Genomic DNA, 20,468 nt, shown 5'->3' on the forward strand with positions numbered 1-20,468 from the left:
TTAAGAAAAAAAGTACCTTTTATTCAACTTTGGAATGACAATGGCTTAGAACACATAATGAGCGATGCCATCTAAGCTTACCCAAAAAAAAACCAACATGTTGCACAAAGGCACACACACCCATACACAAACAAGTTTTGTAACACACCGGGCAGTCATCAGCTCCCTCATTTTACACTGATTGGGCACTGAACTTGAAACGTGCCTGAAGCGTCAGCCAAGACAACTCTGCCTTTCATGTTTTCCAGTACTGGTTCACACACAAGCATGCAGACATGTTAAAATTCATCTATCCAGTTGCCTGTTTAAATGTACTGCTATATACAGAGAAAAACCTCTACCGTGCTTTAGCTAAATCTAAGACATTTCATACCTTTGCTACACAAGCAAGAGATGTAATGCAACGTGACCTGGTGTTACAAAACCACTCTCTCTCATTTATTCAACCCTGTAGTTAGGTATCCTGTGGAATTTTTACTGCAATAGGGGCCTGTAATCTCCTAAGCTGAGATGCTAGCTGCTTGCCCTGACTAACTCATTACAATTAACTACTGGTACGGCTTAAACAACGATTATATTGAGGCATAATGTGGATGGCAGGGTTGTCTGGCTGACACATTAGACAGCAGGGGAGTGACGAAACTGCTATAGGCAGGGGGTAGAAGGGGGGAAGGCGACTAGAGTGAGCTGGTGATGGTGTGCATCTTCTCGGCCAGGTCTTCTTTTTTCTTCTGAATGCTGGCCTCGATGTCCAGGTACTGCTGCTTGCTCATCTTGCCACCCATGAACTTCTCCAGCTGGGCCACGTGTTGCTGGAACTGCTCCCGGAGCAGCTTGTCCAGTCGCTGCAGCTCGCTTACCTGTCATGCATGGACAAAAAATAAGGTTCAATGTGCATCAATCTAAGCTTGTTCTGTCCCGTCTGAACTAACAAACTTTCATCCAGCATTGAAAGGCATTGCATTGACTTCAGTGTATTTCTCAGTTTTCGAGAAAAAGGTGTTGTAAGTCCCCTCATTCCAGCAGCTATCTATATTCTGTCCCACTAGTTCTGTGCAACACTGTGGAAGCTACGAGCTTTTCGAACAATCGGGGGGTCAAGCACAGGTAACGGTACCTGCGCTTTGTGACTCGTACAAGCACGTACATTTGCAGGCCTCGCAACCTTGGCCCTGCTGCATGGAACTACTGAGCCGCATAACGAAACGCCTTACTCTTGCTCTTAAGAAACTGAACAGCGGAAATCTAAGCCCGTACCAGCCTCGTTGCACCCGCTCCGTCTCAAAAAAGCTGTACGAAAGAGTGATTCTACCGTACAAAATATGCAACCAAATGATGGCCATTATATGTGGCTAAATTTTGTAATGCACCAAAGCAAAAGCTGATCGTTGCACTGTACTGTACAATAGCCTTTTTCTTTTGTGCCAGTGTATCCTACGCTCCGAAATTATAAGTACATACCAGGTTGCCTAGTATTGCATCTTGCCGTACAACAATAGTTCATCAACGTACCGGTTCAGCAGCCTCAATGCTCTCCTGCTTCAGCCTGGTGAGGCAATCAGCCAGGGTCTGTGTCAGGGTCTTGTGCTCAGCGTTTATCTTCTTCAGTGATGCCTGGAACCCAGAGGCATCCTTGCTTGCCTTGTACTTAGCCAAAGCTGCGTCGTGCTGAGCATACAAGTCAGCTCGGCGATCCTGAGTAGCAGCTGCCTTCTCCAGCAGGCCGCTCACTTGCAGCTTGCTCTCGTGAACCGGGTCCTGCACCAACCACAATTTTTAGATGATGTAAAAGCTTTGTTCCTTGTCGCTCTCAAGCCTTAACCATTTAAAATTGTGAAACAGAATACCAAATGCCAGGGCAAATACCACGTTATTGGTAATTTTATGCTTTATTTGTCTCAAATGAATGGTTAACACAAGTGATAAAAGAGCCATGTTGTAAACCCAAACAATCTGTGTATTGTTTAACATGCAGGCTCCATCTTGCCGAATGAAAGTGAACCGCCAAACCCATTAAGCTGAAGCGACACCATATTACACATTAATGTTTAACAAATGTGAAAATGAATATAACTCAATTAATAAATAACACCAGAGCTAATGCATCGGCAGTGCTAGGAGATTTGTGGCTCACTTTATGTTAACTACCTATATGGCAGATTATGTTTACCTATATGAAAGGAAATGGGGGGGGGGGGGGGGGGATATTAGTGCGACGGCCACATTGAAGAGCCACAAACACGAATGAGCAGCTGTGCCTTCAATTGGGTTATTCCCTACAGTGATGCGCCTTGCATGAACGGTACTTCAGTCTATGCTGTCAAGTTACAAGCCACCTGTTAGTGGCAGTGCCTCAGTGTTTCTTTTGCATTTTGCTGTGCAAGCTTGAGCGGTGACACATCATGCAACGCTGTTCCCAGGCACAAACCTTGCTGATGGTGAAATCCAGCCTGACATAGATGACCACGAGGAGGAACAGCAAGTAGAGAACCACAACCACAAGAAGGGGCTCCTGGAGCATGAGCAGCTTCTTGAACTTGTAGTGAACCTGCAAGAATGGGGAGAAGAGAGAGATAAGGCACATCACATAACTTTCGAAGTTGAAAAATGTTTGTCACAGCAACGTGCAGACACCGTATGCTTGCAGCCAACATGGGTTTCATTACCTGGAAATCCTGGATGTGCTGCTCAACGAGGTTGGTCTTTTCAAGGACGATCACCGGACGCCCGATGGTGTCCAAGTATGTGTAGTGACGTTGGTCATTCAGGCGCTTCACCTGGTACGGTACACGAAGCTTGATGTCCCTGGGTGAACAGAGAGCACAGGATGGGCGCAAGAAGCTCTATACAGACTATATTCAAGAAGTTGAAATAATGGGTTTCTAACGTCCCAAGCCAACTCGCGGATTACGAAAGATGCCGAGTGAAGGGCGACAGAATAATTTCAACAATCTGATGTATCTAAGTACACCAGCATTTTTGTATTTCGGACCCACTAGAATGCGGCTGCTGTGGCCGAGAATCAAACATGTGGCTTCTTGCGCAGCATCTTAGTCATGTCATAGTCAATGAACCACTGCGACTAGTAAACAATGTTTTTGCAGTCAGCTATGTAGACTAAACATGTTCCTACAATCCAAATCACAACCACGAGAATGTAGCTGTTGCACTATTTTAGCCTCCAAAGGCACTCGGCCATCTTAAAAAACATTGCATAACCAGATAATGATGGGCTTCTTGCTTACGTGGCACCCTCTGGAAGAATGATCTTGACATTTGCCTTGTCTACAACGCTGTCATCAAAGATGTGGTCCACAAACCGCATCTGCAAGACGTACTGGTCACCTAGGGGAATGAAATGGGCTTGTGAGGAACTTGTTAAAACTAACTGAGGACACAGCCTTAAGAGTGCCAAATCAACATTACCTGCATTGTAAAGGTACTCGTAAGTGGGGACGTAGTAGCCAAGAATGTAGTGAGTCTTCCAGCCGCCGAACAGTGGGAATCTCGGGCGCACATCCAACTCCACAGAGTCATGCAGGACTCTCATGTGACTCGTCGAAATGTTTCCAATTTCATCCCTGTAGTAGACGTCCATGGCCGAAGCTGGCAGGACAGTCTGCACAAAAAGTTCCCCCCTCTTGTTAATGTTTCTTTCCTCGGAAAATGCTGCACCCATGTTGGAATTACACTGCCATACCTTCCACAACAATTGCATTCGCAGCTACTACATTTATATTCGGTACACCTAAACCTTATTGCATCACCATTCCATTAACCATTTCCGCATTTTATTAGTCTGCTGCATGTTTTATTTTCTTTTGTCAGATGCGAAGACACAACGAACAGCATTTGGCCACACCATCCCTGCTACTTTTTTTTTTTCATTTCTGCATAAACAAAAATTAAATTGTTTGTGTTCGTTTTATAATATTCTAGGGGGAAAAAGAAACGCTAGGAATGCATCATTCCTGAAAAAAAAAAAAAAAAACAATGCTGACACCGAAAAGGTTAATCCCACATTTGAGGTTAACAGCTGTCATTTCCAATGATGTTAAAGTTCCTGAAGAAAGCAACAGCCACTTTCAAGGGATTATAGTAGTAAAAGAAATTTTTGCTAGCACAAGAAAGACACCGTCTAACAATGTCCATTCCTCATACAACCTGGACGTGATGTGAAATGAGCATTTAAAGAGGGCATTTTTGTCCAAATACTGTGGCCCAGTACCTTGAATGATTTGACTGAGGAAACACCATTCTGGTCCCGCTGGTACTCGTAGCGAGAGAAAGAGCCCTTGAGGACGGCCCCAGTGTGACGCAGGTCGATCACTTCCTCGACAGAGATGACACCCCAATGCGAGACTTCGATGGCCCTTTCGAGGTTTGTGACTGTGAGGAACGGGTTGTTGTTCTCATAATGCACGGTCAACTTGTCCTAGAAAGCAAACAGAGATATACACCGTGAAATCTCGGAAGAGAAACTTGAGAATGTAGTATTTTGTGTTAGTAAACACAAGAACAAGTGCTGCATCTATCACAGAACATTCAGAAAAGTAAAGGCTCGTATGGTTAAAAACCAATCCTTAGCACTATTTATCCACTTGCAAAACAGTTAAACAGGAAACTTTCCTATAATAAGAGCTACCCAAGCATGTCCTTACCGTAACAACTGACACTACGATAACATGGTCTGCCAAAATTTTGCGGGGGCGGGTGGATTCTTAGTGTACTCCGTGATAATGATATTTCGCAAGAAAAGAAAATTTTAATGCAGCACCCAGGAAGTGGACAACTCTTTGGGCTATTGTGGTATGTCAGAGCCACAAGGCACATTGAGCAAAAGCAAGGAAAATATGTTGAAAGGGAATTCAACCTCTAGTTGAAATCGATCAAAGACAACAGAGTTCTAGTGTGTCCAATATTCTGCTGATCGGGCGGTATAGCAGCTGAATAATTGTGTTCACGACTACGCCACTGCTGAAAATTCACACCATCAGTGAAGTAGAATATACTTGGTAGCTGCAGTAATACCTCTGTCTGGTTGAGCTCTGCACCACCAGGTGGCTGCACTGTGCAGGCCACTCACCTATGTGCCTCCGTTCATCCGGTAAAACGCTCGGACCACTTGCGTTTACTGGACACGGTAAAACTGTCTAGTGTCTTCCCAAGTGAGTTAGAGCTGGAAATGTGGTGGAGTCACTGTACACGACACTCTATCGTGTCACCTAACGTGCCACATATCGTGCCTTGTGTGAGGGGAGTTGGAGAAATGTCAACTGTACAATTTTTTTAATTTTCTTTGGGATCAGCCCACATTTTTAGACAGCACATATCCATGCGAACGGATTCCATTTTTTTTACTGCCCTACCTGCAGGATTGGCCAACATTTTTAGACTGCACTACCTTTGCAATTGGCTCACGAAAAAGGCTAGAAATCTGAATAGCAGATACAGAAAGGAGGAGGTACTCGGTAAGGAAGACAATGTGTTCAATGAAAACTTTATCACTATCCATGCACTGTAAATGCAAAGGATGGACTTAAAGCTTACTTCAGTGTAAGGCTTGACTTGCTCATAGGGCCCATAGGTGACCAGATTATCGGAGTGTGTCACTGGCTTGAGCTTTGAGAAGGACTCCAGCTTTGGGGTAGGCAGGCTCACTCGAGTCACTTGCGTCTCTGTGACATAGGGGCTCAGGAAGTAATGGTTTCCCTGATAGAGTGCAAGCTGACGTTCGGCCTGGGTGATGTGTGTTGGGTGGGGAGTGACCAGGTGACTGAAAGTAGTTTCGACCACCAGCTTCACTGACTTGCCGGGTGCTAAGGGAGCCGGCAGCTCGATGCGGTAGTGATGGAATCCCCTGCGACCACAAAGAGAAAAGAGTGCGAAATATTCAGGCTCCTGACGGGTGAAATTTTCTGCACTATGTTCTGTGTCATACGCAATACAGCAAGCTCAACCAGTCAAAAATCGTCTACGTCTCGCTAGCCGTAAAGGTCAGAAGCTGCAGCTTTGCAGCCACATGGACGTGCAAATCCTGGGAGCACACACACAGACACATGCACACAATTAAAAATAATAAACTTCTCATAGCAAGTCGGCGTTGTATACATCGCCGGCTTCCGCATATAAGCTTTTACAATACCTCTATGCAGACAGATACCAACTCATGTTAAGAACAGCTGAATTAGCAGAAAACGATCGGTGTTTGGGTGGAAAAACAAACAAACATGGTTTTAATCGCACAACTTACTTTTGGGCAGGCACAGAAACTTCCGAGATCGTTAGATCACTGTCTTTGTCAGTGGCGATCTGAAAAGGAGTCAGGAAAAGAGAGGTCCTTTCGGTCAAAATGTTTCGTTCAACTGATACCGGCAGCAGCGCAGGCGTTCCACGTAGAAAGGTAACCGCTAGCTGTGTTCACGTATACAATCGTTTAGACATGCAGCATTTGCGTAAAATGCCTGGACCTCCAGTGAAACAGCAAAAGCAGAAAAGCCCAACAGTGGGTGTTTCCAACATCTACGGGCAGTAGTTCGCAGCCTCTCGAAGGTTCAGAAACTCTATGACGTGGACGGGGCTTGAGCCGGCAAAGTGAAACAAGTACCGAAAGTAAGTACGAACGGTATACTCACGCCTGCGCCAACGAAGGCCAAGTGGTGCTTTTCTTCGCCAGTTAGTGCAATGTGATAGTGCTTGACTGGTGAAGAACCCTTATTTTCAGCCGTAATTTTGGTGCTAATTTTAACAAGTTGCGACTGCAAGTCCACATTCCTATCAACGTTCGTATTTACCAGCGACGATGAAACCACATCATTCCCAAGCACACCAACGAACAAAACACATATGGTCAAGGCGGTGAGCGTTAAACGCCACATTTTTGATGAAAATCAGCCGATGAACTCAGATTACCGGCAAACTTCAAAGAGCCTAGTAAACACGGAGCGCCATGTCACAGCGATCAACTGGGACGCGTAAACACTGTGGCGAAGTGCAATTGGTAGATTGTAATACTGCAGCATACTGGCCCATCAATCTCCAGCATCCACCAAACGATGCATAGATAGTTTTAAAAATATATTTAACGTGATATGGCTCTCATTTTACGTTTTAGCTAGCCCGTTTTAAAGGGCACTTTTTTTCCCGCCAGATTTGAGCAGTGGCGAAAATGGCGACCAGCGGTGACGTTAGTCGCAGCTTGAAAGAAGCGCTGTGCGAAGCTTTAAATGCCATTCTTTCGCCCTCACAAGAAATCAGGACAAATGCTGAAGAGCAGCTTAAAATTCTGGAAGTCACAGACGGTAAGTGAAAGACGCCCGATGTGTTTCTGAGCTTCGTCATTGAATCGGCCACAGCTCCGACCATGTGGAGGAATCGCTGTCTGTAGACGGCATGCCTCGAAGGAATACCGGCTTCAGTCGTCACCTGTCGCAATGTCTGTCGTTCCGCTTGCGCTTAACTGAACGTCGGCACGGCTTCGGCCTATGATTCCGTTTTTCCTTGGTTTCTGTTTTGTATATATCCGAGGGATTTGCCTGTTTTCGGACAGCCTCTAGGACCTGTCATCATCGGGCCGTGCCCGCTAAGCTCCCGTATCTGCGCATATCGTCCCCTCCTCTCTTCCAGATTTTTGCGTCCACTTAGCAGAGCTGACGGTGGACTCGCAGTGCCCATTTGCCATCCGTCAGCTGGCTTCGGTCCTCCTAAAGCAATATGTCGACACGCACTGGTCCCGCAATTCGGAGAAATTCCGCCAACCAGAAGCGACGGACGAGGTGATTTACTTTTGTCAACTGTTTACGTTGTGTGCATTGCGTATGTAGTGACCGGTTCTCACTTTTGTCGATTTAATTCGGGTGCTTGTTACACGAACACTGCTATTTGTAGCTTAATAACTGCGACGTAGTGTCATGGTCACAGAATCTGCAAAATAGTTATCCGCTGAAATGAACAACTTTGGTCACATCATTCCACTTGGTTCTCGGGAAAAAAAAAAAAAAATACTATGACGCGGTACTTTGGACACTACGTGCTAATGGAAAGCGCAAGTAGACACCGATCAAAAGTACAACACAATACAGGTTTATTTAAAAAAATAATTTACAACTGCATAGTTAGTTTAGCTTCAAGTAGCACGCATGTTTAATCACTGTGACTTCAACCAGAATCAAAGAAACAGCAAACTTTGAGAGTGCATGCACATAAGAGAAGCACTGTGTTAAATGGCCAATACTGGGTATGTTCACTTACCTGTAAACAATATCGATCTTGTTCTTGGGCTTATACGATGCACATGAGTTTCTGGACCGCTGTTTACCAACAAGCTCACCAGAGTGGCAGTTTGAGTATGTTGGTATTCCATAAGCACGACTATAAACTAGACATGGAAATAAAAAGACACATATACTCGCACAACCATGTACAGGCTGTTTGCTGTGCTATTTTGTCACTCTAGGTTCATCGTGTTGTTTTCATGGTCACTCATGTCCCTAAAGAGATATGAAAGACATACTGCAAATATGTTTGGGCTAGTAAGGTATTGTTTCAAGACTATTTCAAGTTTATTTCCTAAGCAGGCAAGTGATGCACCCAAATGTGGCATTAAAATCTATCTACCATGATATGCTACCTAACTGCAAAATTTTAGTGCGAACAAGAACCAGTATCCTGTATTACTCGACACTCATATTTAGGCAACATTCTGTATGTTGGCAACTTGTAGAGAAACAGTCACATGGCGTAGTGCATGTAATGTAAGAAAGATGAGAGCAGGTACTGTCTCATTGGAATGAAATGGAAAATGCGTAGGACATCTTATCCCTTTTGATTAGTTAAAATTGACATGTTTGATCAAGTTCATTACTCCAAACCAATTGGTATCAATTAAAAAGGGAAAATGGTCATCCGCATGTGTGAAGCACAAAAGAACTTCAAGAAGGTTTCTCAGAAAGAAGGCTTTGCACTTGACAATAAATTCGTCCTGGTTTGGGGATTGAGCCTGGAACCAGTGCTTTTTTGGGCTAGCCACTCTTCCTTCTTAGCTAACTAGGAGGCTGGTAGACAGCAATGCAAGGCTGAATTAAGTGAGAACTCGAGATGTGGAGCTATTGGATAAGCAAATGAGCTCTGCAGAAATCTTCAAGGTGTAGGGAGTTCCTTCACCTTGTGGATTTCTGTGGAATTAATTCCCGTATTGAGCTGTGCATGCTTTTCGGAAAAGTGCATAGAACAAGGGACACGGTAAAGAAGGACGACCGGACACATGCACTGACAACTGAATGTTTACTGGAAAATGGAAATGCGTACAACAGTAGCAGCATTGTGATGCTTATGCTTACAGTTGATATACTACTGTATTACCATCTTCTGCATTTCAGTAAACGCTCAGTCGTAGTTGACGCACGTCTTTCTTCTTTATGTTGTTTAAGGCTTGCATTGCATTTACAAATTGCCCCACCTTCTGCGCACCTTTTCCAAAATAAACCGATACGAACTCTCCCAGTTCGCCGTTATCCTCAACTTAGTTATTTGTACTTCTGCGTCAGGCCAAAGCAACTATCCGGAACCTTCTCCCCCTGGGTCTGAAGGAGTCGCTGAGCAAGCTTCGCTCAAGTGTGGCCTATGCCATCTCGGCCATCGCTCACTGGGACTGGCCCGAAGCATGGCCCCAACTTTTCGAGATACTCATGCAGGCGCTCATGAGTGGCGACTCGAATACCGTTCATGGCGCAATGCGAGTTCTTACAGGTATGTTGCCACTGTTTTAAGAATTTCACATGTGCGTGTGTCCACATAGTTGTTTATGTGCGATGCCCTGTTTTAAAGAGCTCAACATTCACGCCCACAATGTCATCGTTATTGAAGTTTTCTTCATACTGCCAAGTTTTGATTCACCTGGAGATCTTGATGTGGTTGCAGCTATCACACATTGCTGTGTGCGAAGGAACACAGATAAACTATTTACAGTCGTTTACATCAGCAGGCCCAGCAGAAATCAAGGTCCAAACCAGCTTGCACTAAGGGTTGTTTGGCATCTTGTTGTCTTTCCTGCAGTCTGCTGTACCATTGGACTCAAATGAAATGTGAAAGAGTGGGTTGCAGATGTGAACATAGTTGTAAATGCTTCACTGCTCATGGCTGTGGACTGGCATGTTTGGCGTTAAGGAGGGGCACACGTTTTGGGAAATACGGTTTTATTATTGACTCTAAACACGTGGGATTTCCAGGAAATATTCAATCTTGCATGCCGGCCATAAATATGCAATGAGGTTTATCTAAGTCAAACCAAAAAAAAAGTTGCAAATCTTTCTGTGTTTTAAATTTGGGAGTTGACTTGCAAAGCTTTACTGCAGCAAGAGCGCTAAACTTAAGCAAGTATGTTCTTGAATATCCAAAGAGTGCAAGTTTGCATTTTAATGGTTGTATATGTATTAGAGGCGAGCGAATATGCGTTGCCAATCTTTATTCTAATCACATAAATAAAAAGAAAAGCCAAATATTAAACACCAGAAACTTTTTCACGAAATCTAATCCTTAAAATTTGGGCAAGAAAATGCAGTGCTGCACAAGCTTGGGGGTCTCCTAGCATTGCATAACGAGAAAGTAGCAAGCTTTCAGTAACTTAGGTACATAGAAATCAAGATATACAGTTATTAGAAATATAATCTTATTAAATTGAACACCAAATTAGTATGCTGGTACTGATTCTAGCTCAGTACTAGTGCATATATAAAGGTCTGGAAAATATTCTTTTTATCCATAAAATATCTGTTGAATATAATCAAGTACTCTTTTTTTTCTCTGAGCTGATGAAGTTGTGACATTTTGTTGTACTGATACCAATGAAGTTCTCAGTTTAATGGTGGACCTGTGTTTTGGGGCAATCTTTTATTTATTGCATAGAATGTTTTGCTTTCCTGTTTTTCTCCAAAAGTACAGAAGGGCACTCCCAACCTTACGGCAGGTGCGCGACAGATCAAAGAAATGCGCATCATGTGACTTGATCATCGATCTGTGAGGAGCTAGCACCAACGGTAACGAGAAAGCGCTGTCCATGCCGTTTCATTGTCAGGTTCGGCGTGATTTGCCACCTGACAAAGAATCTGAAATCTGGAGGGTCACAGCAAGGTTGCGTGATGGAATGCTTGTTCATGTGGCTCATCAGTGTTCAGTCTGAAGATCACACATGCGGGTTAGAATGACAGCTGTTGAAGCGGCGTGAAGTTTGTAGCAGAGTATTGAACACGATCTGCATTGGCGTTCCAGTTACTTGTGTGCTTCAGTGCATGAAACAACATTTTGTTTACAAACTAACTGGAAGGCCAATGCATTTCTCTGCAAAGTTCGGGAATTTATATCTCAAAACTGGTGTCATCTTGAAAATTTGTTCGAAGTGGATCCGCCTTGCGAAATCCACGGGTGTAAATTGTAAATTGCAATATTGGCCATAATGTAATTAGTTAGATACTTAATTATTGAATTTTTATTAATTAGTCAATTTTTAATCGCAATTTTTTTGCAAGTATTGTCCGCCGCTTTGAGTAGACCAGCTCATGAACTAGAACTGTGATACCTGCCACAGGCAACTTTTAAAGATTTTTGAAAGTGTTCGCTGAAGCACCCTGTATATTCGTAAACGAAAAGAAAGGGGGTTAACCGAGGGGCCCGATTTTTATTAGTCATATCATAAGAAGCCAACAGTGACACCAAGGACAACATAGGGGAAATTACTTGTGCTTAATAAATTAAATAAAGAAACGATAAATTAATGGAAATGAATGTGGATGAAAAAACAACTTGCCGCAGGTGGGAACCAAACCTACAACCTTCGCATTTCGCGTGCGATGCTCTACCAATTGAGCTACCACGGCGCCGTTTCTAGTTTATTACATAACGAGGGTCTCGAATCCGGCAATCTTCATGCCTTCAGGTAGCATATGTGGGTTTATTGACCAGTTGCCTTCACCCAAAAAGATCACGTTCTCGTGATGCCTGCGGCAAAAGGACGTTCCACGTCCGCCGCCAAGGTCTGTGAGTGGTGGTGCTGGTTAACACTCCCAGGGTTCTACTAGTACACATAAATACCCAAGAAAGTGGATGGGGAAATGGCGCCACGGTAGCTCAATTGGTAGAGCATCGCACGCGAAATGCGAAGGTTGTGGCTTCGGTTCCCACCTGCGGCAAGTTGTTTTTTCATCCACTTTAATTTCCATTAATTTATCATTTCTTTATTTCATTTACTAAGCACAAGTAATTTTCCCTATGTTGTCCTTGGTGTCAGTGCTTGTTGGCTTCTCATGATATGACCTGTATATTCATGTCATTTATACAGTCGAACCCGACTATATCGAACCCGTTTACATCGAATTATTCTATATATCGAACAATTTCTGGTCACGGTATAGTTACAATGAGTATATATAGCAAAAATTACGCTTACATCGAACAAATATTGCAGTGACTCCCGATATATCGAACGTCAAGCGGCGGAAAAGTGCCCCCAGAGGTTGGCTTTCCCTCGCGGTAGCGGGGAAACCCGGCGGCGTGGCTCCATCCAACCGCTCTCCCTATCGTGACCGCGCTATCTCGGGCTGTTCGGGCGAGCCGTCGACACTCCCCGTGTCGCGCATATGGAGTCTATTAGGCCACCATCCTCCCTTTTTTTCTATCATCTTTCACTGGCCACCCCTCTCCCCTGACGACGCTTCGCCGTGCTCCCACACGGGTTGCAGAATCAAGCGTCCTTCCTTTCTTTAGATCACTATCTAGCGACACTCCCCAGCAAAAGATGATCCTGGCCCGCCTACAGCGCTTGCTCAGACAGCCAATCAGAAGCTCTTGTGCTCTCTTCGTGCAAGATGGCGAAAGTGCGAGTTGTCTGGCTGCTTCTCTGGTTTATCGTGTTTGCGCCTTGTGGGCCTTCTCCCGCAGTGTTGCCGTGATGAAGCGGCAGAATTCGCCTTTCGTCGTGAAGCTCGAAATCATAAATCGCGTCGAACGCGATGAGAAGTTGGATGTCCCCGCAGCGTGCAAAAGATTGCGGGGAGCACTCTCGGCACGACTAGGGCTAAAGTGGCCAGACTCGCAACGCGGTGCCCATGGCGCCCGACGCATACGCACGGCCGTGTACGAAGGGTTCTTCATACGTGCCGGTTTCCGCGTGCTTGGTGAGGACTGTAAATTCTGATGAATGCGACGAAGCCGTTGCCGGTGTTGCCGAAGTTTGGAGCTAGCTGACAAAACTTCCGGGACATTCGAATCAATGGTGGACGAGTTTGTGAGTGCAGATGATAGTGTCGCGGCCACGGTAGAGCCCGGAAACGAAGACTACATCGCCGACATCGTACCGAGCACAAATGACAGTAGGCACATTGAGGAAAGCAACTACGGTCCTTTGCCCATATCCTCCGAAGTGATTGGTGCACTCGCATTAGTCCAGCGCTTCTGCGCGAATGCGGAAGGTTATGGCCTCAGCTGCTCCGACTCCTTAGACAACGTGGGGAAGTGCGTGCGTCGCAGGCAGCGAAATCGCCCAAGCAGAAGAAAATGCAGGACTAATTTATGCCAAACTAAGCTAGTTTCCTCAACAAAATTATTTTATAAATGGTATGTGCTTTTATGACATCCAATTATTTAGCAGGCTTATATCGAATTATGCTCTATATCGAACTGATAGGAGTTTTTTTGCGAGTTCGATATAGCCGGGTTTGACTGTACATTGCTCCTAGGATCTGAACAGCTTGGCTCATCCTTGTGTTGAGATGCATGGGTGAGCTCTATTCTGAGCCATGTGCAACGTCTATTTGTTTTCTTCAACAATTCTTTTATCCGTCCTTTCATTTACTTCTCTTTAATTTATACTACATATGTGTAGATGTTTATATGTATAGGTTATGTGTATTGAGCGTGTGCCATTTAAATGCTTTCGTTATCATTCACTTTGTCTTGCTCCATGCGTTGTGTTTATTATGATTTTTTGCTGGCTACATACACTATTCAATGTGTACAGAAGCGCATTACACTAAAGGCGCTAAACTGTTTGTGGTCACGTCTTCAATAAATGGGTTAGCCGAAGTTATGAGACTTTAAATTTGCAAGTATGAAGTTTTGTTAGTGATTGGCTGCCTACATTTTAAACTGTAAAGCCTTACTAATATGCCACATCCACTGTATTTAAGGTGATCATCTTTTGTCACATAGGGAAAATTGACCAGGGCCCCTGTAATGTGACAGTTCAGTTTGGTTGATTCTGTTGCTTTCCTATCATCCACCACTCACAACTAGCTGATCCTGGTGATGAGTGCCATTCAGACTGGCGGTGAAGCTCGAAAAGGAATATAATTGGAATAGAATCATTGCGTTATCCTTGAATAAGCACTTGGTAGCATTTGTATTTTCTCTCATTTTTATAACGCCTCATTCATTCCTGCTTGCCTTACAGAGTTCTCCCGAGACATCACAGATAACCAAATGTTCCAGGTGGCCCCTGTTGTGCTTCCCGAAATGTACAAGATCTTCACCCAGCCTGAGGTATCGAGGAGCAAACCCAAGCATTTTTAAGAGAAGCAGAACTCTGCTTCTTTCTCTCTGGTGGCATTCTTTTACAAATAACTTGTTCCCTTTGCATAGAAATATGGCATCCGAACGCGCGGAAGAGCCGTGGAAATCTTTTCTACCTGTGCCCAAATCATTGCTACCATGGGCCATATGGACAAGGTGCTTGAGCTGTTTTTTTCCTCTTGATAGCATTTTGTTTTGTGTACTATTTCACTTTAGCAATTTCTTCTTTTTTTCATATCAGAACACGACCAAGACGCTTCTTTATCCAATTTTGCCGCAATTTACCGAGGCCCTTGTCGAAGCATTGAAAATACCCGATGGCCCCACATCGGACTGTGGTATCAAGAAAGAGATTTTAAAGGTGAGCAATGTTGCGCTGTCTGCAGCTGCCTAATTAACATGATTGAGAAAAGTCATCTATCATAATGTGAGATGGGACCGTCCAACAAATTCTCACACATATTATTGTGTTAGTCATTCTTTACAAGAAGCATTTTGCATTCTGATTGCTGTGGGCGAATTCTTCAGAGTAATGCACTCTGCAGTTAAGCAGTCTGTCCTGATGTTAGTACATATGCTGCATCAAAACTTTCTCTAAAAAGTGTTGTTGAGAAGGGAAGAAAGCTGGTAATTTTTGGCTGGTGGGCATGGCATGACCACTCAGAGTTAGCCAGATCACTTTTATGCTTGTGCCAGAAGGTAAAAGTTTGATCACTTTGATGCTTTCCCTGAGAAAGTGACAGAAAGGCGGAGGCAATGGCAAGAGGTTGTTCATGCCCTAGTGATGGCAACAACTCGAAAGAGCTTGCTAGGCTTGTTGGTGGTTAGACAAACAGGATGCAGTTGTATTGCTTGCCTCATGCATCTTCTTCTGTGTGGGTGTTCTATGCATGCCAGTATTCATTTTGATGTTGGCAGAGCTCTCTCAGCAAGGCTGATTTCAGTGTTTGCCTATAACAGGTCGGTGGCTTTTGCCAATGGTAAGCCTCGAGGATCTAGATACTGACTACGACAGTAATGCTATGGGTGTAGATGGGCAGCAGAGTTTAAAATAATGTGTTGTGCAGAAATGTGTGTAAAGAAATAAAAAAAATAAAAAAAGAATAATTGTAAGTACTTGGAGCAAACGCAGAGGGGAACAGAGGTGGGAATGAGATGGGATACTGTACTGCACCCTACCTTGTTCTTGCTTCTGTCCGCGTCTGTGTGTGCTGTATATTAGTGCTTGCAATGTCTCACTAGGTAGCCCAACAAAATGTGTTAATCAAGCATTATGATTGGTGATGATGGGGACTAAAAAGTAGAGACTGCAGGAGTAAAGAAAGCAGTGGAGAGTTACAAAAAGTGAAAAGAGTGGTCCTTGGCTGTTTGACCTGTGTCTTATTTTGAGACTACACAAACGGTGAGAGAGGAACAATGCACTGGAGAATCATGTTGCAACATTATGTTTTGTCTAAAGCTGTGCTGCATCATACAATGTGCCACATTCTGTGATTGTAGCAGGACGAGTCAGGATGCTGTAGGGCACTGTTAGAAGAAAGTGATGACAAAGGCCAAGGCTTCCTTGGGTATTTTCGGAGCAACGGTGTACATTCGAGAAATATATTTTTCTTGCAGTTCTTGTTTGTTGCATTGTTTTGTTAAACTTTTCACCTACAGTGGACTCTCTTTAAGTGGAACCTCAAGGGAACAGGGAAATTGGTTCCATTTATCAGGAGTTCCATTTACTTAGAGACATTGCAGATAGCGTTGCATGAATACAAAACCAACCAACCATGAGTACGGTGTTCCGTTTAAGCAATTTTCATTTATCGAGATTCCATTGTATTTGACTACATCCTTTCGTCTGCGCTGTCTTTCAGGCGTTGACAGTTTTAGTAAAATATGAACCCAAGCAGATGTCGACCTGGCTTCCGCACATCTTGACGCCTGTGTGGAATTCGCTGACAGAAAGTGCCCATATGTATCCTTTTCATTTGTTCATGCTGAGTTTTGCTGCATTCTAATGAAGTGTGGTATAGTGTTCTGAAACTTATTGCATGTTGCAAGCTGGTGTCTCAGTTGGTGTAGCTGTTTGAAGGCATGTGCATAGTAGCTGCTTCCCTTGATGGTGTGCTGCAGATATGTGAGAACAGCCGTCAACGATTCTGATGAAGCCAACGATCCTGTGGACTCGGATGGTTAGTATCATAACATCTCAATGTTAGGGCCTTGTTCACATTATGTTACTTTGATAGATAATGGTGTCGTTTTAATTTATCATTATAAAACAAGTCGCTGTCAAGGCTGTCATGTTTTTCTTTGTTAGGAAATAGCAATGTGTAAATGTGTATGTCTTTGATAATACAGCTTTATAAGGGTGTTCCCACCTGGCCAGATGGTGTTTTGTTGAACTTTCCAGTGTTGAAACTTTTACAGACGCAGAATAACTCCACCTAGTGATTACATCCACTGTTTAACTTGTGAGTTCTTAGTTTTTAATCAATTCACAGTTTTTAGCTGATATTGATGTAACTATTCATCACAGGGCAATGCAATATATGTGTTGAGATTTTGTTTTCTACAATCTTGAGAGTAACAGGTGGCTTGATTCTTGTCAGAACGCCAAGGTGCCATTCTTCATTCTACAGAGGCATCTTCATCTTTTTTCAGGTGAAATCCTTGGCTTTGAAAACGTCGTCTTCATGATATTCGATTTCGTAAATGCGCTTGTGGAAACGCCAAGATTTCGTGGCCTTGTTAAAAAGGGGCTCTCTGACCTGATCTACTACATTGTATTCTACATGCAAATCACTGAAGAGCAGGTGAGTGGCTAAAGCTGGATTTCTGACTCTTTGGTAACTGTACTTTGCAGAAGACATTATATGGCTTTAGTTTAATGCTAGTGTAATATTGGGCTAAGGGAAAAGCGTTATTGTTCTGCAAATGAACTTTGCAGAAACCGAATTATAGTATAACGTGATAATGTAGTTTACATGCAGGATGCTATTCCATTATGCTCTGAATTTCACATACATAGTGCACCTAATTGATTCTATCTGTGTGTGTGTCCGGAAAGTGCGAGAGGCAGCGCAGTGGAAGCCAGGAGCATGTTGTAGTGTTTGTACGTTCCACGTCCACCAATGCGCGGTGAAGCAGTACAAGCTGTATACCATAGCCTCTGAAATCTTCCAATCTCAAAGGCATTATACCGTCGTTGTGCCTATCTCCCGACTTCACTTATAGGTGGCACTGACGTCTCGGAGGTTTCTTTCGTTTGGCTCGGACATGTTCGAAACGAGAAGCGATCTGGAAAGCTCCTCAAGGTTATCCATAATACTCTGTCATCGAAGCAGCCTGAGACTAAGCGAAAGCCGTTTACACAGTCATTTGCTGTGAACAAAGTGAATTCGTCTACAAAAACTGCGGCAATCTCAGTTCAAAGTGGGCGGCTGGAACCGCAGCCATGTTTTACGTAAATTACACAAAGACGGTAACATTGAATATGAGAAATAGCATGTGTAAGCGAAATGGTATGTGTTATTTAGCATTCTGCGCATGCACATTTCGGTCCTGCTTTTACGCTAAACTAAAACTGTGTAAGGAGTAGCTGTCATCTGTCCATTTGCTTATAGTTTTTAGCATTTCATTGAATTTAACCATTTTAATTGCATTGGGAGTTACAAGGGAGACAAATTAAAGTGCCATTAGCTTAGACTAGATTGGTAGATTGCACGTAAATACCAATAGGCTACTTTTACCAGCAGTAGACGTTTGGCGAGCCAGAAGAACACTGCGTAAGTGTAAGACAGGTTGTGATGCCATCTTGGTTTTCACTTGCGACATTCCAGTGATGTTGTAGTTGGGCTCCACTAAATGTTTTTGCGAAAGCTTTGCTGTATCTGAGCAAGTGAGGACCTTTTGTTCATTTGGTGCTGGCCATGCTGCTTCTTACTCACAACCGTGCACTAAAGTTGCAGGGAACAATTACACATCAGAAATTGTTGTTTGGTCCCTTTTGCTGTAATGAAATGCGCTGATTTTCATTCCTAGACGTACAACTTTCTATAATGATATTTCTTTCTTTCTCTCTTTACAGGTTAGAACTTGGACTAGCAGTCCAGACCGATTTGTAGAAGACGAAGATGATGACACGTTCTCATATTCGGTTCGAATATCAGCCCAAGATCTGCTTTCGGTGAGATAATGGTCGATAACCTCAGTCTTATTTTCAACAACGGTCCAATATTGTGCAAGTTGTGAAGGAACTTTGAAGCATAACCTTTTGCAAAAGTGTCTGTTTGTTTTCCTCATGTGTGGATCCACCTGCCCTTAAATCTGGCTGACACATCTATGCAGGCGTTATTTCAAGAATACGAGGAGGAGAGTGCTCGTGGTCTAAGTGAAGCAGTTGCCAAGCACCTCCAGGAGAGCAATGCTGCACGAGCCAGTGGGGATCACAACTGGTGTGTACCCAAGCCACGTTATGGTAGAGTTTCGACAATGTGTTTTGTCAGCTATAGCATTGCTGAAGTTCGGCCCCTGTGGTGTTGGCAATTATTTCAGCATACAGTATTCACATAATGCATTCTCCCATCTTGTTTCTGCACCAGACCACCGGTTTTGTTCCTAACAAATGTGGCTGCATTTGCAATAGAGGTCAGACAGAAAACGTTTGTGCAAATCAAGTTGCATGGTAAAGAACCATCGCTACAGCGTTGTTGCAACCCATGGCAGGCACTACAGCCCGCCACTGTAGCGTCTCTCATAACCAGAGTGTTTCTTTCCTCTGGTCTCACTTTTTCGAAAAACACATTGAAAAAGTTTGACTGTAGCATGATCTTGAGTCGTAGAAAGACCTGGGTTCATGTTTCAGAATGGCTACTTATTGTACTCGTTTCACTTTTCCCTGACCCGCTATGACATGCATAGATCAGCGCAGCAAAATGAATTTGTCGGCAGTGCAGTGAATCCTTGCCAATTAACTTGCTCGCTTAAACTGTTTCTGGGTGTAATGTCACTGAAGCCTAGTCCCCATGATGCTAACGCATGCGACTCACGAACAGTATGTGTGTGTAAAGTAATTCTTCGACTACTACAGTTTGATACATTAAAATAGAAAACTGGGCGAGGTGGTGAATGTCCATTGACCACTACATTTTATTGCTGCAGTCCCATAAAATGTATGCTGAAGGTGTATTACTTTTAAGTGTCTTCATGTCAGCCAACATATTTCAGTTCATGCATTTTCTGGGGTCTTAAGGTCTCGCGTTGGGCGCCAGTGTGGGGTCTTAAAGTCTCACAGGAGAACCGACCACCGCGGGTTCGAGCTTAGCGAGCCACAGGGCCGCTTCAGCCATCAGCCTTTAGCGCCGCTGCGCTCGCGCGCAGCGACTCACGACTCACGGCGCAGCGGCTCAGGCCGCAAGGGGCTACCGAATGACGCACGCAATAACACAATATTGCCCTAAGTTAGCAGAAACCGTTTATTGTATCTGACAGCACCCGACACTGCACAAACGCCCGGTCCCGGGGCGGCAGGGAACCAAAGGGGTCCCGCACCAAGGGCGGAAAATAAAGTCAGTGGCACCTGTAGCACGTCATTAAGAAAGCACAGGCTCAAGCTGGGACACGCCGTTAGGAAAAGTCCCAGCGGCTATGCTACTTGCTCTCGCGATAACCAAGGGGCCAACTCGCGAGAGCTCGGACAGTCTCCTTCATTGTGGGCCTCCGATAAGTGCAGCACAGCGTGGTACGACCTCGCGCGAGCACTAGGCACCCATTCTTCGGCTTAGCGTCCGGACAGGATCAACACGAGGTACGCGCTCCCCGCACGGGCAAAGGCAAGGTGTCGGCGGACGAGAGGAAGCATGTACGTACCGGCCGCCATCCCAAGGAGAAAGAGAGATGCTACCGTCATGACAGTAGCC

The 20,468-nt window shown here is 44.2% G+C and overlaps 2 protein-coding genes across 2 annotated transcripts in view; one reads left to right on the forward strand and one right to left on the reverse strand.

Moving 5' to 3' along the window:
• On the reverse strand, positions 1-6,980 carry LOC126522892 (dolichyl-diphosphooligosaccharide--protein glycosyltransferase subunit 1). The gene is made up of 10 exons (XM_050171736.3): positions 6,636-6,980; positions 6,254-6,312; positions 5,551-5,860; positions 4,229-4,435; positions 3,427-3,619; positions 3,246-3,345; positions 2,667-2,805; positions 2,429-2,548; positions 1,513-1,758; positions 1-860 (listed from the first exon to the last, which is right to left on the reverse strand). The coding sequence occupies exons 1-10, from the start codon at positions 6,876-6,878 to the stop codon at positions 678-680; spliced, it is 1,800 nt and encodes a 599-aa protein (XP_050027693.1). The 5' UTR covers positions 6,879-6,980; the 3' UTR covers positions 1-677.
• A 98-nt stretch (positions 6,981-7,078) lies between these two features.
• The window catches only part of Ipo9 (Importin 9), a 61,144-nt gene continuing 47,754 nt past the window's right edge, over positions 7,079-20,468 (forward strand). The window contains exons 1-11 of the mRNA XM_050171730.3: positions 7,079-7,301; positions 7,627-7,775; positions 9,546-9,747; positions 14,441-14,529; positions 14,629-14,715; positions 14,801-14,920; positions 16,422-16,522; positions 16,681-16,739; positions 17,212-17,363; positions 18,638-18,736; positions 18,898-19,004. Of these exons, the coding sequence (XP_050027687.2) occupies positions 7,169-7,301; positions 7,627-7,775; positions 9,546-9,747; positions 14,441-14,529; positions 14,629-14,715; positions 14,801-14,920; positions 16,422-16,522; positions 16,681-16,739; positions 17,212-17,363; positions 18,638-18,736; positions 18,898-19,004 (1,298 nt within the window). The 5' untranslated portion in view covers positions 7,079-7,168. The remainder of the gene's footprint in view (positions 7,302-7,626; positions 7,776-9,545; positions 9,748-14,440; positions 14,530-14,628; positions 14,716-14,800; positions 14,921-16,421; positions 16,523-16,680; positions 16,740-17,211; positions 17,364-18,637; positions 18,737-18,897; positions 19,005-20,468) is intronic.

The sequence above is a fragment of the Dermacentor andersoni genome, chromosome 6, assembly GCF_023375885.2.
Source record: "Dermacentor andersoni chromosome 6, qqDerAnde1_hic_scaffold, whole genome shotgun sequence".
NCBI classification, from domain to species: domain Eukaryota; kingdom Metazoa; phylum Arthropoda; class Arachnida; order Ixodida; family Ixodidae; genus Dermacentor; species Dermacentor andersoni.

Coding starts and splice junctions, on each gene's coding strand:
- LOC126522892 (XM_050171736.3), bottom strand. CDS start 6,878: ATGTGGCGTTTAACGCTCACCGCCTTGACCATATGTGTTTTGTTCGTT. Junction 1,759..2,428: donor TGGATTTCACCATCAGCAAG/GTTTGTGCCTGG, acceptor TGGTTGGTGCAG/GACCCGGTTCACGAGAGCAA. Junction 861..1,512: donor GCATTGAGGCTGCTGAACCG/GTACGTTGATGA, acceptor CATGCATGACAG/GTAAGCGAGCTGCAGCGACT.